Source organism: Agelaius tricolor, unplaced genomic scaffold, assembly GCF_023055355.1.
Source record: "Agelaius tricolor isolate 1412-34295 unplaced genomic scaffold, bAgeTri1.0.p SCAF_7, whole genome shotgun sequence".
NCBI lineage: Eukaryota > Metazoa > Chordata > Aves > Passeriformes > Icteridae > Agelaius > Agelaius tricolor.
The window spans coordinates 32015687-32034343 of record NW_027269267.1 but is presented as its reverse complement, the minus strand read 5'-3'; the positions used below and the strand labels follow the sequence as shown (position 1 = coordinate 32034343).

General features: G+C 40.6%; 1 protein-coding gene across 5 annotated transcripts in view; it reads right to left on the bottom strand.

The window, feature by feature from the left end:
* The window catches only part of CRACDL (CRACD like), a 41999-nt gene that overhangs the window by 14778 nt on the left and 8564 nt on the right, over nt 1–18657 (bottom strand). For 4 of the 5 annotated variants that reach the window (XM_071430830.1, XM_071430828.1, XM_071430827.1 and 1 more), the window contains 6 exons: nt 10485–10561; nt 9362–9527; nt 6276–6411; nt 5748–5912; nt 5058–5126; nt 1634–1861 (listed from right to left, as the gene is read on the bottom strand). In XM_071430830.1, the coding sequence (XP_071286931.1) occupies nt 1634–1861; nt 5058–5126; nt 5748–5912; nt 6276–6411; nt 9362–9527; nt 10485–10551 (831 nt within the window). In that variant the 5' untranslated portion in view covers nt 10552–10561. The remainder of the gene's footprint in view (nt 1–1633; nt 1862–5057; nt 5127–5747; nt 5913–6275; nt 6412–9361; nt 9528–10484; nt 10562–18657) is intronic. The other variant, XM_071430831.1, reaches the window with a different exon arrangement.

The following is an 18657-nucleotide window of genomic DNA, read 5'->3' as shown; positions in this document are numbered from 1 at the left end:
TCATTACATTTACAGCTGAGATCTTAGAGAGGAAGGCAATACTTGCCTCCAGTGCTGAGCTTGCAGTTTTCTTAACCTACAGACTGGATGCTTTTTTAATTAAGCAGATCGTGGAATAATGCATTTAACCAATATGAAAGCATGTGTGACATTTCCTTCTGCAGAGCTAGTGCTTTCATGTCCTTGTAGATGGGAAGTCCATCAGAACAATGGCCATGGGACTGTCCTTGGCAATTGATTCTCCAGAGCGTACTGCCTATGTTGTGCTACTCTTGGGCAAAAAGCAACACTTGAAAGAGAAAAATCTGTCTCTGTATTTTGCTACTCCATACTAGCATTAAAAATAAAACAACCCATTCTTCCTTAAACATGACTCTGAAGACGAAAGGGTACATAGAAGCAAGAGCAAAAGCCTAAGAAAAACCATCCTGTTATGACGCTCAATTCCAGCTGAGTGTCTGCCCCATTTGGCAGTCTTGTTTCTAATCCCACTGTCATACAGCATTACAGCCTTGCTTCCTTTGTGTAAAAGTTTTCTTTTTCTTTCAAGAGTTAAACTATTTGTTAAAAGTTTATAAATTCATATTTAGTTTAAAAGTTAACAAATTCATATGTAGTTATCTGTGAAGTCTTGTGATTAAACTTGATGTGAGGACTGGCTAAATACACAGGATTATTTGAAAGCACAGTAGTGAGCTGCTGAATATGCCTTTTCATATGGTGCCTGTATTAGCTCACTGTTTCCCCATAGTTTGTTGGGTAAATATATACTTTGGATCTAGGCCCTAACACTAAGAACACAAAACCTACACTTTAAAGATATTTTAGGGTGCTTATGACTTCTCGTTCTGCAGATACAACAGCAAAAAAACCCCAGTTGCAATGCCACCTGCATCCACAATCCATATACACAAGAACATAAAAGCACAAGATATCAGTTAGCCAGAAGCAAGAAGCACAGGCAGAGTTGGGCAAGAAAATACGAAAATTTGTTTTATCAAAACATGTGCACACTCTCTGTGGGAATCCAGAAGGGCTCAGTCAGCTGGCAGTTATGGGCAGTCTGGACAAAGCAATCATATTTTAGTAACAAAGTTAGAATGGAAAAGAAGGATTGATTGCTGAATTATTGCTTTATGTGTTTTTCTGAATAACTGGCCTTCTGATTGTGCTGCTCACAGCGGTGCTCTACCAAGCTGGAAGGTCACTCACAGATTTGGGAAAATACAGAATATCAGCTAGTAATATTTTGAGACAGGGGGAATATTTCTGGTAGTAAGCATGCCAATTTAATGGTTTTACTATATTTAAAACATTGGAAAAAACCCACAAACAATAGAGTATAAATACTATAGTAAGAGTTGAAAGCTTCAGTGATAAAAGAGAGGAAGGAAAGAAAGCAAGAAGAAAAACTAAGCTATGCCCTTCACAAAATATGACAAGGGATCAGATAAATTGTGTTTAGGATGGTTTAGAAAAAAGATGTGGTTTTTAAAAAATATTATACATTTTTTAATAGCCTTTTTAAAAATAGTATGCACTTTCATTTATCATATCTGAGTTTGAAGTAAAAAGTCCAGTAAGAACTTTCTGGGTTTTTGTCAAAAGTGATACTGTTTATTTTCACATGTACCTGAGAAAATTTTCTCATTCTACTGGATCTCTGGTTCCGGGGTTTTATTAAAAGCTTATGCTTAGCAGCAGAATTATCCAAGAAAGCAGAAAGCTCAGGTGGAGTGTCAAAATTGGCTGTAGGGGAGATGGTACTGTCAGATGTCCGAGGAGACCCAGCTTTGCTACTTCCATGCCTAAGGAACAGCTGACCATCTGTAGAGCGAGATCTAGAAGAACCCAATGTAATCTGAAAAAAAAAAATCCCCAAATGGGGAATCAAACAAAGAAACATAGACACAAAAATAAAAATTCTACAAATAAGTAGCCATATTTATTACCATTTTAAGTTTGCCTCTTTTTCTTTTTGACTTTTCTTTAACATACTTTGCATTTCCTAATGTTGCATGTGATGTTCTGGTTTTAGCAATTCTGCATTTTTAGCTGCTAGAATATTATGATATACTGTCCAGGGGGAAGGAGCAAATCCCATCTAACTGGAAGATCTAAAGCACACAAATACATGGCCAGCATGTTTTAGGAGACAGATTTATGAAGTGTACTCAGTTACAGAACCTAAAGGGCCATTTTCCATTCTGGGTCTGTCCTCTAGCATCTTTATCTATGCTCCTATCCACAGGTGTTTTGTGCTGAGCATCTTTAGCTTCCTATATGTCAACAGGCCCCTTCCAACTCTACAATACCCTCCCAAAGAAAAAAAAAATTAAGAATTTGTGGCATTGACACTTAAGTCAGCTTGTGTTTTTACCTCATGTATTTATATCTGCATTTACTGGAAATGTAAAATTTCATTAGTAAACTATTCTGGGGAAGGAAGCAATGGATAATTCCTACTAGAGGCCAATAGCCCATCCAGAAGCAGCTCCTGAAGGCTGCAAGGGGTGTCACACTTTCACAAAGCCGGAATTCAGCTTGCCTGTGAGCTTCACCAAAAACTACCCTAGTTCCAGGGATGATGCAACAAGAACACTGGAAAATTTATTTAAAATAAACTCTAAAAAGGGTTCCTCCTTCCTCTCAGATTCAGTTTGGCAAATAGGCAAAATGGTATTTCCAAACTATCTGTCACAGCATTATCACCTCTGGCAACTCATTACAGTGCTCCCTTTGAAGGCTTGAAATTCTGGTTCACTTCTTTGGAGATTTCCTCCTTTGTCACACTTTCTTTTGTGGGCATTCTTCTTTCCTCTTCTTTCTTTTTTTCTGGAAGTGGTATTTTACTAAGGAAGTTGGATGGGAGAAGGGCAGGGCAGGTTGGTGTTCATTTTATTTTGGAAGAGAAAAAGCATCAGCAATATCTGCAAGTAGAATTCTGCAATATGCACTGCAGCCCAAAGAAACTCTGTAGTGTAGTGAGGGCCTGCTACAGCTTGCTCAATGGCCAGGGGAAAACTCCCATTGATTTTAGCAGAGGCTGGATCCACACCTTCTAATCATACTTTCTACTTAAGAAAAAGAAGGTAGCTCAGACATGCTGAATAATGGATAAAGGATGCTCTCATTAATTTTAACTCTACAGTATCTGCAGTCTAGTAGTCAGACATGACTAATGTACAACAAACGATAGGTGGCTGCATTATACATTAGTAGCTAACAGTGAATACATTGACATTTCAGCTCCATGATAAAAACACAGCACATGTTCTCTTTCAAAGCACGTCATTATTTGCCTGCCTTTCTTCTGGCTCCTGCTTTTCCTCGAGAACTTTGCATGTCTTCTCCTTGGCAGTGCTCAGTGTTGGCCATTACACCAGAAAATCCAAAGTCTGGTTTCTTGCTTAAATTTCAGCAGCCTTAGTGAATGCCAGCTCTGAGCCGGCTGCAGAAGTTGTTTGTCCCGTGAAGTTTGGCTTTGACAAAGCCTGCTGGAGAAGGAAAGATCTGGCAGACCCCTTTCTCCAAATGTCATGTGCACATGGCTCAGTCATCCTTCAGCTGGTCGTGCTGGGTGGCACAAGGTGGGGGGCCAGGAGGAAACCCCATCCCCAAAGCCCAGACAGGAGAGTTGTGATTCCTTTCTTCACTCCAGAAAAGCTGCCAAGATACAGCAAGGTGTCACTGCTGCCCAAAACCTCAGGACTGGGTTGTGTAAAATTCCTCAGCCCTGTGAACTGGTCTCCTCTGACTTCCAGAAGCAGGGCTAATTTCTCTGAAATGTCAGGTAGTAGATCCCGTGGTTTGGGAGGAAAGCCTTTAGATGGAGCTGCATTCTGGCTGCACTCTCAAACTGGCATGGGTTGAAGAGAACTCTGAGCTAAATGATAGGGCATGTGGAAAAAGCTAAACAGCTGTGTAGTCATCACCGCGACTCAGGAGTCAGCAAGTGAGTCAGAAAGTAATGTTAATGGATCAACAGGGAGACATAAATCCTCTTTCAGCAAACACGCATCTGGACTGGGCACAATTACAGTGAGCCCATAACAACTTTCAAGAAATACTTCCTTCATGAGTTCTGTTGTTTTTATTTTAAGAATAATAATATTGCACTGCATATAAGCAGTTTTTTCAAACCGCTTCATGTGGAATCTAAGAAGTAAGGCCAGAAATCTTTGCTGAGCCCGGCTGCAGCTGGTCCTGAAATACATTTTGCATAATTACCAAGAAATGGTCAGCTCAGGACTAGTTTCTCTATTTCATTTCTGCAATTTCCTTCCACCCCTCCTCCTATTCCTAGAAAATGCTCTTCCCTTTACCCCCTGAGTTGTTTCCACCAGGACTCCAGCTGCAGGCAGCTAAAAGGGACTCTTCAGAGCTTTGCAAAACAGCCCTTTAATCAGCCAGAAGGGCTGGCTTCTGATTGAAGAAAGCCAACCATGCGCCTATACTTGAGCTCTGAAAAACACCACTTCAGCAAAATTCACAGCCAGAATCTGACTGAAGGCTGAACTCAGACTCCTGAGCAGCAATGTCAGCCACTGTCATCAGGCAAACATTTTCTGTGTCAGTGTGAGGTAACTTTGTACTTAAAGCAGGGTCTGGGCAGATTTCAGAGGATCTAGAGCTGCTCCTGTCTCTTCAATAAGCTTTCTCCCTTATCCTGTGCATGTAACTCAAGCAGCCTTTACTGCAATTTCCCATCTTTGAAAAAATGGACACTGCTTCAGTGTCTAAATCTGGTTGGTTGTGCTTGGAGACTAAATCATGTCTATAAAGTTTGCTAAAGGATACGAGCTTTTCTAGAGACGTTAATTATTATCAATGGGATAATGATGGGATAACTTTGCATCAGAATTATGTTGATAAATAATCATAATTTTTTATGTTAGACAGACAGACATTAAAACAGCAAACAGACAGGCAGGCAATTACATGCATACAAAGATGTTTTTTGCAGCAGACAGGCAACAAAATAATATTTTTTAATATTTCTTTTAAAAACCACTACAGGTAATTACTTGTCCCTTAATACATTTGGCAGAAGTTACCTGTTCTTCTTCTTCACTGCCTGTTCCAGCTAAACTCAAAGAGCTAAGGTGCTTGTGAGAGTCAGAGAACTGTGGGATGGAATGAGGAAGAGATTCAGTAAAAGATGACAAACAAGGTGGATATAATCGCAGAAATCATCTACACAAAGTGCACAAAGGTACTGACAATGTAAGTTCTTTTTCTCTACAGTCTTAAGGATTAGCAAGGACACTGCAAACATAAAGTGTAAGACATGCAGATAAAGAATGAAATAATGTCTAACAAAACTATAATTTTAAAAAATCAGATTATTTTATGGTTCTTTTTCCAATGACAACCTAAAAGAACATTAGAGAGTTCTCTTATCAACACACTCAAGGGGGAATACAGATTTTTCAGCCTTATTTTTTTTATGCCTGGAAGCTCTTTGTAGTCTCTATAAAAAGCACAACATTCCCATGTGTGTACACAATCACATACTCTTCTTCCTAGTTCTGCATTTTCTGGTGTGATATTTACGTTTTAATAGGAATACAGATTCTAAGTAGCTGTTTAGAGAGAGAGGGTGTTTTTCCAATTTGAGTAAGGTATTTCTGAATTTCTCAGAGGTAAAATAGGGATATGTAAAATGAAATACTTTATTCTACCATCCACATATAGGCAAAACAAGTCATTAAACACTCATTTTTGCCAACACTGGAACTACTCACTCTCGTTCTCATGCCTGAGCTTAGGCTTTCATGAAGCAAAGACATTTCTGGAGGGCTCCTGGGTAATCCATCATCTTCAGAACTGGTCCCAGCATCCTCTGTTTTCTTTGCATGAAGTCCAAATGGAGGCGGAGGTCCCAATTTCATGGTAGGCTGGAGTTTCAGCTTCAGTGTGGCATAAAATACATTAGCTTATGATAGTGATGGAGGTTCCCCCAGAACATTTGTTAGCTGAGGTCAATGAGTTACCATTATTTTAACTTCACAACTGAATGATCCAGGGCACAGGACATCTGACTTGACACATTCTCTTAGGGAGCCAAAAACTACCCATTTTTCAGCTATCATTTATGTAGAACCAAGACGGGATACTGCTCTCTAATTAGCAAATGCAACATTTGATGTAAACTGCAGCCAGATATTACTTACTAATCAAACTTTCAACTACAAATACTCTCCAAAAAAAATCAAGCCTGGAAAGACATTCCATCTCTTGCATTTGAAAAAAAATTATATTGTCTAAGTTACCTGTAAAGCTCTAATCCGATCAGAAATGTTTTCTTGAGAAAACACTCTTACTGGCCTTGCAGGCTCTTGCCCAGTCTCAAGGATGAAAATGCTATCATGTGACAAAGCTCTGCTTCCCATAATGCCTTTATGTGTCCTAGAATAATATAAAAAATAAATGAAAACATGCAAACTTTTTTGCCATTTCTCTTAACTCAAGGGGTCTATTGAAGGTGGAATGGGATACAGGGATGCACAACATCACAAACAAGATTCCAGACTTCCCCATGAATACAGCCATTTAGGGTAATCTAAGTAACACCTTTAAAAACAACAACAACAACAAAAAAATGCTGTTATCTGCCACATTAACAAACTGAATCAAAGTTAAAGACAGTTTAACCCCAGAAGACGAGTTATGTCTTATGAAAAAAGCTATTGGCCCTTGGGTGGAAGCCAGCAGCTGGGTGGTGGCACAGTGCCACAGGCAAGCCCAGGTGCAGAATGGACTTCACATAAACAAGTCTGTACTGAGACTTCTAGCTAATGTAAGACCATGTCTTGCAAATGAGTGACCATAGAAAGAATAAGTACCTTTTACTATTTAAATGCGATAGAGCATTTAATAAATCTCTGCCATACAGATCATTAGCAAAAACATTTCAGGCAATGTAGTCCTTACATGAAATCCTTTGCATAAATCCTTAAAAGGTGCTGTGCTCTATATCAAGGTCCCTCAGATTTTCTCTTATGAGCCTGTGGGACATATTTTTTCATTGGCAATCTTTGTGGCCTAGTTGGGGGAAGTAGGAGATGCTTTGTGGGCAGTTTCTCTCATATTCTGTTTCCTCCTTCTGATGCATGTGTTATGTAACTTCTTTTGCAAATGGTGCATGTGGGGTATGAGCACCATGCTCCTTTATGGGAATGGTAGAGGAGGCCCACAGACAGACAGCTAGCTGCTAGGAGGTTCCTTGTGCTCATTTTCCTCAGCTTAGCTTCTACCCTGACTGAGAATGGACAAGAAATGTGCGCACACAGCATTTTTTAAGAGTACCTTTTTCAAATTTTTTTAATCAGGGAGCTATGAAATGGTAAATGAGTGCAGAATAGATAATTATCTGGGTTTATGTAACTATCAAGTGAATTGAGCAGACAAGAAAAAAGAACTGTATTTCTGGATCCTAGATACTGTCATAGGAACCTTGAAAACAAACATAAACAATCATGGCAGACAGTAACATTTTCCCCATAGTGGCTGCTATAAATATGTTTGATAAAACAATAGCAGGAAAGAGTTGATCTACATTCTTGCTGCAGAAGGAAGGAAAGCCTGCTACGTCTGCTTAATGCATTAGAGACATTAGAAGAACAATTTATCTGAGTGCAAATGTGATCTCTGCAAAACATCCAAGGTCAGACAAATCTATAGCAATTTGCAGAGTAGGTGCCAGCCAGGGCTGCAGTGGTGCCCCCTGCACCAGCACTCAACAAGGGCGAGTGTCACTCACAGGCAGGGTCACCTCATGGGCACATTTATCCCAGCATTCCATCCTCATTTCCTCTTTCTAGCAGGTGCATCCCTCCCAGATACATAATGGAAGTACCCTGCATGTCTCCTCAGATTAAGAGTGCTCAAATTAATTTTCCTTCCTTTCAAATAATTTCCTGGTCTTTGTCTGTCTACATAAATATTAAGAAACAATCATGTACAAACACTTCAGGTTACAGCACAGGAATATGGCCAGAACAGCCAGAGATGGCACCCACCCAGACATGACCTTGTTAAGGCACACACAGGGGAAAGAAAATCTCACCATCCACATCTTACAGGACTTAATAAGTTGTCAAATAACAGAACTTCAGACCACCTGGTGCTGCCAGCCCAGAACTCCAAGGGCTTCAAGCTGTACTAACTAACATTACTATTGCCAATGCCATGAAAGCAAAAAGAAGAAAACAAAACCAAACCATCAAAGAGAGACAAGAAAAAAAAAGATTGTTAATAATTTCTTTTGGTTGTTTGGCGCTGCCTGGTGGCCACATCGAATAATGTCATTTTAAATGGCCGGGATGGTTTCCTTTCCCATTCCTGGGCACAGCAGCACCCCTTGCTTGAGGACCAGGAGGATTGTTCTGAGGGGCACAACATCCACCAAGGCAAAGACTTGCTCTTTGGTTATCGAAGGGGTTCTTCAGTCCACCTGTCTGTCCAGAGACATATCTGAATGTTTGGACCGGGCTTCTTATGGTCACTTTTCATAGTGGGTAACATGAAGACAGGGTTTTCAGAGGCAAAGAGGTACACAGGATGGGACTCATCTGGTCTAACTTCAGACATCAAATTGCAGCTATTTACATTGGAGGTGGCTATCCCAGGCTCCTGTTTATATTCAGTGGGAAGATATAGGCACCTCCAGAGCCTATTTCATGCATAAGGATGATACAATCTTTGTTAGTAATGCTGATTTCTCTCTGATTATAAAAGGCAGCTAGTAACTAACTATCCCTGTCCATGGCAGAGAGGCTGGAACTGCATGATCCCTAAAGACCCTTCCAACTCATACCATTCTGTGGATCTGTGGTAGAATGCTAATGCAGACATTTTTATTTTGGTCAGATGAATCCCATGTATACAGAGGAAAAGAAGGCTTCAGAGCCTCTGGATCCTGCTGATTTCAGTTGCAGTCATCCCATTACTCCTTCCTTGCCTTCAAACCCTGGCATAAATGGTTAGTCATCTAACCTTCTCTAACAATCCTTAGTAGTTACATTTTAGGGGCATGAGGTTTATATCCTGGTAGGATATAAACTGATCATCTAATTCATTTTTGAAGATGGGAATTATATTCTTTTGAAATGATAACCCAAGGCTTATTTATGATTAAATGAAAGCTTTTTTCATTAATATTTCTTACTACACCTCACTCAATTCCCTTCTGATTTGCCTTGCATCAACCATTTTAATTTGTACTTTCCTGGGAAAAGCAACTATTTGAAAATACAGCATTATGAACGAGGGGAGGAGGCAATTTTGGGGGGGTCTTTAATCTACAGACATTGTAGCAATTTTGTGTTTGTTTACCAAACAGAGCCCAAAGACTTACTCAAGTTCATCTTCAGAATCATAACTAGTGCGCGTGTCACGAGAGGCCGCGACATCATTTGTTGACTGGCACAGCTTCAGACTGCTGCTCACAGAAGATGACGTCTCCTTCCTTTTCTTTTTACCAAAAAACTTTTTGAAAGATTTGAACTTTGATTTTTTCTTTCCTAAGTGAAGAAACATAAAGAAGATGCAATCAGCAGCATGTGCAAATTTTTGAGCAATAACATTTCTTTATAATTTTTTGCAGAAGTGGATTTTCCCTGGAAAATGTAACACAGTCCACTGTTGCATTAATGTCTTTCAAGACTGTACTGATAGTATGAAATTACTGTTATCTTGGAGAATGGATTACAATGTTTATGAGACATAAGAAATAACCAATGGTGTAGAATCATTCCTAATAGAGTTTCTACTTGCCTCTTGAGGTAATTAAACTGTGAAGGAGAAATTTTGTCTATACTGCCTGGGATATGAAAAAGAAATTATTACTTGGAAACCCAATGCCTTTGTTCAGCAAGCTAAATAGTGATGATAAGAGCAATGCTACCAAAACCAATTTAAATGTAGAAAAGGCAAACATAGGCAAATGCACAGTTTCGGGAGGCTAATGCTGTTAAAATTTTGGGTTTATAATATATTGAGAATATTTTTAATGCTGATTACAAGATTCAGTGGATCACAAAGTATTAATCTAGGAATTAAGCAATAACCTTGAAAAGCAATTTTAGTCTGCTCAGTGAGGAAAGACCTAAATTAGGATCAGTTGCAGCTCTGTGAAGGAAACTATTTCAAATTAAATCGGTGTTTTCCACAAGAATTCCAACAACTTGTGCCTGGCCTGTTTAAGTTGACATGACAGTACTGCAAGGCATCCCTGTCAGCATTTCATTCCCTCCTAGATCTTGTTGGGTAAAAAAGTTAGCTTGGTCACAAGATGCTATAAAAATCTTATTTCAAGCCTCTGAAAATGCTGAAAACATGTAACAGCTCTTGGAAAAAGGTGAAGAGAAAGGCAGAAAGTGTTCTCTAAACAAACAAATTCACTTCTATTAGAGAGCTAAGGCATAGAACCTCAAGAAGCCACAGCACTTTTCCTTCACCAGGGAAGAGCGAAATTATACCTGAATTGTCCTCTCCATCTCCTTCAGCCTCTCTCATCTTAGGGTCCATTGTCCTTGGGGAACTCATGTGGCAATCACTAAAGGAGGAACAAAAACTGTTAGTTGTATCAACAAAATAACAGTACTTCACTATATATGTGTACACATACATAAGGCAAGTTGCTAAAATATAAAGATATAGAATAGAATATTATGTGTATGCTTACATAACATGTCTACATACATGTCTAAATATATGTGTGTGTATATTATATATAAATATACATAATATATAAAAATATCCCATATGGTACTTATTAGGCTATAGAGAGGTATAATAGATTACACAGACTATTTCTACTTTCAGAAGACAATAGTACATGACAGTTCAGTCAACCATCCCCTCCTGTCTCACGATTGACTTTGGTGAATTCTTGAATGCTTCTAAAAATATATGTTAGGGGAGGTGGGCTTCCTTGATTCTCCCTTTCTCAGCCCATTCAGGTCCAGAGACAAAATGACAGCATTTGAACAAGTGTACAAGTAACAGTAGTAGAAAACCCCACATATTTTTCCCTTATTTATGTCCAATTTTAAGTATTCTGTAGATTACGGTTTTTCTTCTTTCTAAAGAAACTTGGGGAAAGGTAGTGATTCTTTCCATTCCTTTCGTTTTGGATAGATAACAGAGTTAGGGAGAATTAGTAACAGAGAAATACAAGTAAAAATAAAAAAAATTATTTTCTTATTTTCTTCTCTCTTCTTTGCTTTTCAGAGTGAAATATTACTTTGCTTATTAAGGTTCCTAAACTAAAAAATAATTGCAAAACTGCACATGTCCAAACGCTGAAGACAATTTATTTGTAATTTAAATTATATTTCTGGTGCAGTAGTCAGTTTGTGCTCTCTTTTCTTCACCTGGAGAGCCATAATTCCATGGTCAAGGGAGAAGAAAGTCATGGATGCCACTGATTGGACAGTGAGTTAAATGCTGTAGAGTCACTCTTTGGGCTGTAACAGAGGCAGATGCTCATGCCACAACCTGCATGGGAGGATGAGTAGACTGAGGCTGTTTTGATCCACTGAAGTACCAGGAGGCTTAAGAAATAAGGCTTGTCAATCCAACAAGCTAGTGAAATGGAAATGAAACCTTTGTTACTCAAATCTAAAACATAACACATACCTGAGCCATCTGCAGCCACCTGGGCTGGGCCACAGTGCAGGGCTGCAAGACAGTGACAGCCACAGCAAAGGCACCTCTACTGGCTGGCAGCCCCAGGGCTGCTGCACCAGCCAGACCCACAGCTTGGGTGTGAAACACCCCCTGCCACCACCCACCAGGTACCAAATCAGAATTAACACAAACATGAGGGTGAGCAACTTTTGGTCAAGGGCATCTGTCTGAAGTATGGAGAATTAATAAAGCACTTACCCTAGAAAAAACAAATGGATGAGGGTGGTGAGGCACTGGAACAGGTTGTCCAGAGAAGCTGTGGATGCCCCACCCCTGGAAGTGTTCAAGGTCAGGCTGGATGGGGCTTTGAGCAACCCAGTCTAGTAGAAGGTGTCCCTGCCCATGGCAGGGAGGTTGGAACTAGGTGTTCTTTAAGGTTCATTTTAACACAAACAATTCTGTGATCTAGGATACCTTTATTTTTAAAGTAAATGTCCACTGGGAGGTGACAGATAAATATGTATTGTGGGCTGTGGCATACCCAGTCAATTGTTAAACAGGGTGTCTCAGATTCCTGCTGTCACGTTGCAGTAGCAATGGCAGGAATGTAAATCAGTATCTTTAAAGCTTCAGCTGTTGTATGCATGCCCCGTAGCATCTATAAGCTACACACATCCAGAAGTGGGATTCTACAGTCTCTGTATAAATTGTGGATGACATAACTCACATCCCCATCTGTGGTTCATTGGCATCAGCCTGCTGCATTCAGCTGCATTCAGGTGAGGGTATATTATTTTTTTATCCAAATGTTTGTATGCCATACTTCACTAGTTCTCAATAGCAAAGCCACTGGGAGATAAACTCCCACACAGTGACAATGTTTGTTGGAAACATGCAGGCAAGTATAAACATGTTCCCTCTGGCAAAATTCAATCAGATAGTATATTATACTCCTGACAAACCAGAACTATGTTCCTGTCTCAAACATTGGCAGCCAAATTTCTAGAGAATAAAACCAATTAAAAAAAAAGTTAGCTCCACCATTATGCATGCAAAGATTAGTGTGATTTATTTTGTGACATCTGAGGTCACAAAAAGTGTTTCCACTGGATGGTTCAAACATTGAGGGACACTAATATGTGACCAGGGGTGCAGCATAAATCTCCTGACTTAGAGAAAACAGAAGGACATTGAACCTTGAATGGGCTCTCTTCTTGCTGGTCAAGCATTTTGAAGCAAGATCCTCACTCCCTTTCTTTCTTCATGCAGCAATTCTTCAGGCCCACCACATTTTTGCTGTTTCCTCACATAATTTAAGAATGTGTGTCTTACCCAGAGGAAGGCAGCCCTCCACTACTGTGACTCTTGCAGGAGTACAGGGCTGGAGCCCTGGCTTGTGAGAAGGAAGGAAGTGCTTGGCCACTACCTGTGCATATGTATGTGGTCCTCATATTCCATCACCCCTGGAATCCTGGAGATTTGGTTATGTGGGGAAATCAAATTCCTAGGCTAAGGGAAGATGCAAGCCAATGTGCATCATTATTTTATATTATTTGTTCTGGATAATGACCCATCCTGGGCCAATGCTGGTCTGTTGCTGAAGGAGCTGCTCCATCCTCAAGAGCAAGATAAAACAATTTAAAAAAACATGTGGAGTTGACCTACTGGCAAGGGGAAGTTTGCTGTCTGGAATTCACATTGATCCTGGTTGGGATTGTTATAATCAGAGAGAGATAACTCCCAAAGTGTGATTAGAGCTTGTGAGGAGACAAGTAAACTGAACTAAAGTACAGGAATGTAGACAGAGACCAGAGTAACATACAATAACTAGTAGAAAAGATTGTAATGGGTACTGTTGAGCTACAGGGAAATGACTCTCCAGACTTGTAATAATATTTTATTATTATTTATTATAATAAAATATAGTAGCAAGTGTATTTGTGAACTCAGGTGCCTCTGACATCTGCAACTATTTTAAGGATCACATGTCAGAGTGACAAAGAGAAAATCAGAAAGATATTATATTATCTGGGGGTTCTGAATTTGTCCAATATGTAAATTATTTGTTACTTGCTAGCAAAATAAAAAAAAGGTTGTTTGAAAGATACTGTTTTTCCATGTACTGCTTTATCCAGTTTAAGGACCTTCTTGAGATATGCCCAACTCAGGTTGTAATGCTATTAATAAAAAATACTTTTAAAATACTTTTACAGAGGAATCTGTCTTTCAGTTTATTGATTGAGCAGAAGCCTAATTGACCCCAGTTACTGTGCTGGCATGTGTAATTTCTATAACACCAGGTCCCACCACTGCTCCCAGCATCATCCCTAGACAGCTCAGTGTCACCTGGGGAAAACCTGGCTGCTTTGCTGAGAGGGCTGCCCAAGAGACCTGGGCTGTGTTCAGGGAGGAAGGTTGTCCAGGTGGGATAACTTTGGAGGGAGGTAGAAAACAACCCAAGGTGTGGGTCAGAGGCACGTGAGTGCAGGAGACAACAGGCACAAACACCAGTGGCCTCAACCTCCTGTACAGGAGCCCAGAGACTGCTTTACCCTCAGCAAGGAAATGGTTATTTTAAATTGTGGTAAATTAATCCTGTAAGTTTGGGTTGGATAAGCAGTACTGGCTTTGCGGTGGGGTGACTGTAAGGCTTTTAATAAAAACTGCCTCTCAACTCATCATGCCATTATAAGGATTTGGTTTTCAGTTCAAAAGACCAGTTTCCAGCCCAAACCCAGGGTGGGGTGTGACTGTCCCAGGCCAGTGGTGGCTGACACAGAGGAGCAGGTGACAGCAGCCCTTGCAGCAGTCACTATGTTGCGCAAACACACACCATGACAAGGGCAGCAAGGTGCAGCCACCCGCCCCATACCGAGGATGCAGGAAGAGTTTTGTGCCTTCTGTTACCAAAGGGAGATTTGTTTGTTTGCATCAAGGGATGAATGCTTCCTTAACTGAGAAGGGCACGGGGTGGGGAGGAATCAGCAGGCAGCAGAGAGGACTGCAGGAACTCACAAAATGCTTCTGGGCAGTGTGCCAGCGTTCAGGTTTTCAGAAAAATGCTCAAAAGTCAACAGATTCATTTTTAGTGTTTGCTCAAAACCCTGGTTTTGAGTAAACACTGAAGCTGACACTTAGCCACTTACTTGAGCACTTTGCCAAGTGATGGTTTGCATTGGAGCAGTATCTCAAGACAGTGTCAAGCAATACTGGTCCTTGCTGAGCATCCAGCAGCTGCCAGAGATCCCTCTGTGATGCTCTGCAAGCCAAGCACTGCCTGCCTTAGTGTCTCACCAAACCTAGCTGTAGGCAATCACATTCATTTCTACCTCAAAGTTTACTGTGTTGTTTTTATTAACATGGGGGAAACTGGGCTTCCTTTTAAATGCTTCCTTTGGTGAAAGCCACCAGGAGATAATCCTATTTTTTTCCCAAATATATAAACTCAGAGAACCATACCATCTATATCTCCCCTTTTTCTTTCAGTATAATGTATTTTAACGGCATCTTTAGGCAGATTTTCGATCTTTCAAGCCTTTTCCTCAACATCTGCAACAAGCTCTCCAGTATTAATACTTTCATCATAGGAAAGATTTGATTAAAACATGATACTTAAGAGGAGAAACAAAAAAAACCCCAGAGTTTACCCTTGATATGACTGTAACTGCTTGTCATTTCCCTAATGTAAACAGAGATTGCAGTTTTTGCTCTGGAGCCAAGTTTTTTCACTCTTAAAGCTTTGTTTAAGTTCTACAATGGTCTACAAGCTAAAGAGCTGTGCAGAGAAATACTGACAAAATCCAGCAGCTTTGAATTTGGCACCCACTGGGATGGGTGGCATTCATTGTGCACTTTTGCTTGGATCTAGAGGCTCGGCCTGCTGAGCTTTCTCATTTCCAGTTTCCCCAAGGATTTACTGAGGTCCATCACTTAATTAAATCATCCTGTGATCTGAAAACTCAGCAGGATTTTCATCCTAAAGAAGTAACCTGCATTGCTTCTCCCTTGTTAGCATGGGCAAGATTTACCACACCGCTGGCAGTCACACCCTTTTCCTCTTTTTTTTTTCCCATATTATATGTGCGGTCCTTTTCACAGTGGAATACCAGAGATATTTGGTTTATCAATTTATTATGAGCTTTTATAAGCCAAATATAATGTCTGATGACAAATTGCTAAATATTACCTGTTTATAACAGTATTTTTGCTATATTGGACTTTTCCCAGCAGGGACTTTTTTCACTTTCCTTCTTTCTTCCTAGGTCCTTTCTAGATAAGCTGAGATACAAGAAATACATCTGAGACAATGCCACTGCAGAGAATAGAGATGGAATATAGCAGCACAACAAGTTTTTATTTTCCTTCTTATCCCTTCCAAATGCCAGTACATCCAAAAAAGGGTATCCAAAAACCAACAGCAATTTACATCTTTCATTTCTCTTTTGTATAAGAATATCCCTTTTCTAGTAGAAACACAAGGAATTAAAAAATCTGAATTTGGGGAAATTATTTCACATGAGATGAAGGGCTGCCCTTTTTTCAGAACATCACAATATACACTAACATTCCCTCTGATATTACACAGCCTTGAAGATTTGGGGGGGAAAAAAAAGAAGAAAATAAAGCAGGGATTCTGGGGATATAATGAGATACTCAGAGATACTCCTCTAGCTGGGAGAGTAACCAACACAAAACCATCCTAAGTGCCAGGAGCAAAGACTGAGGCAGCCTTTTCTCATCCTCCCCCTCTCTGAGGACTCAGACTTGAAATGAAGGCACCATCCAGAGGCCACACAGCCTCTTGTCCTGTCACTTGGACTGCAGAAATGGGACAGGTCACAGTCTCCAGAGGGAGCAAGCCCAGAGTGCCTGCCATGGTCCTCTGCCACCTCAGGCACATGAGCAGTGCTTTCACAACCCTGGAGGGCCCTCCAGCTCTCTGAAATGTGCATCAGCAAGGGCACCACCTGGACACTGCCCCAGGGTGCCATGCTGTGGCATAGCACAGGTTCAAGAGTGTGTTGTGATCTCCTGCCTCCCACAGAAAGCTTTGTCTCTGCAGCCAGGGGAGACCTTGTGCTGAAAACACTGCGCAGGGTGTGGCAGAAGGAAGTGTAGGGCAGCAGGCAGGTACTTATACAGCTCAAGAAACCCTGCTGTTCAACACACCTCTCTGCTCAGACATCCTCCTGCTAACAGAGATCATTGCCCCCTCCTTTCACACTCTCAAACAACTTTCAGTACTCCCAAGTGACAATGCTTGAGCCTAGCCAAAACTAAATCTCTCACAGTATGTCCATTTATGAAATCATTTCCAAAGGGCAGCCATCATCTTGAGCTTTGCTTTCTAAGATAAATCACCTGCAAGAGGAGGTCTAAAAAGCATAGGGAAGTGCTCCCCCTGAGCTAGCACAGCACATATGAGCCCAGGTATCAGGAGTGTCCACATGAGTGAGGAGCAGTTCTCTGGGAATCTCATTAGTCTGTATAAACACATCCAAAAAGCTCATAAAAAAGACAGGAGAATTTCATAACAACTGCAACACCATTTCCAAAGCCATACATTTTCCTGCTTCAGACCTCTCAATAGGCCAAAGGAGTTTCACTTTTTTTATTTGGCCTCCAGTTTTTAAATCAAGGGAATAAATGCACCTGAGTGCATGCTTACATACGCACAGCCATCCTAGCTGCTTTATCCAGAGTGCCAGCACCTGGTCATTCTTCCTTTCTGCCATATGTCAGCACCTCCACAGTATATATTCCAGCTGTGTTCTCATCATTTGTGAATTATTAAAAATAATTTAACCCAGAGAAGATATTTTCTGAGAGATTTTCTGCACTGGTTGGTACTACCAAGTCTAAATAAAATATCAAAAAATAAACTTCATGCCAAAGCAGGAAAAAACCACCCTTTCACTTTTTGTATACAACTTTGCCTTTTGTTTTCAAAATTGGGCAGACAATCATCTCCTTCCATTTTGTTCAAATAGTGTGTATCATTAAACAAAAAGTATTGCTTTGCAAAATCTATGACTTCATGTATTCGTTGCTGTTAGCACTTTACATTGATGTCCATGAGAATACCAACAAAACGTGGTATTTGCACAAATGGTTGGCTGCCTAAATGGTAGTTTGCTATCCCTTTTCATCTGTCTCTCACTGAAACTGGTAAACTTTACCCATATCTTTTCTTATCTGCATTATTGGCTAATAAAAGGCTTTGTTTCCTTGCTTGTGGCTAACATTTATCTCCAGCTAATGCAATGTTTGCAGCATGCTCTTATGTTAAAAGACAATTTGCATATTGCACAACCACATTGTGTGGTGGGAGCCTATGAGCCACTCCTTGTGCTCAGAGAAAGGCTGGCTCAAGTGTCTGCTGCCAGCATCCTCTCCATGGCTGCACGAGTGCTAGGCCAGCATCCAGGTGACAACACACATCCTGAACGTAAGTCAATGTCCTTCTCTTTTAAAACTCTGCCAGTTCAGGATCCTCTAATCCTCCTCCCACTCACTGTCATAATGAATAGAGCTAGCTGTGAGTGAATTGCCCTTTCTCTCAGAAATAACCAATGAAAGTCAGTTGCACCAGCACATATCTCTTCCAATGCTGTTCTTTGCACCAGAGTTTGCTCAGCATAAGTGGAGGTGGAAGAATACCAAGCTGTGCCACAAGGAGCAGCAATGTGTAACTATTGACACACTGCTGCCCCCTTTGCATCAGCTCTTGCCTTTGCAGTTCTTGCATTTATCACTCAAATTCCTGTTGCGTACGATGTAAACATTCCTGTAATCACTGAGAAGAGACATCAAGGGATGTCATGTAATAAAACACCTGCTAAAAGGAAGACTGGACAGCGGAGATAGGATAGAGTTTGCTGCATGGGCTTCAAGCCTGAGCCTTTGTGCAAACAGGGCAAGGCCTGCCACGAACAACAGGTGAGGTTTTAGGGGCTACAACAGAGAACTCTTACCAATCCTTGAAGGGTTTTTTGAGCATTCTGTTGTTTTTAGTCTTCC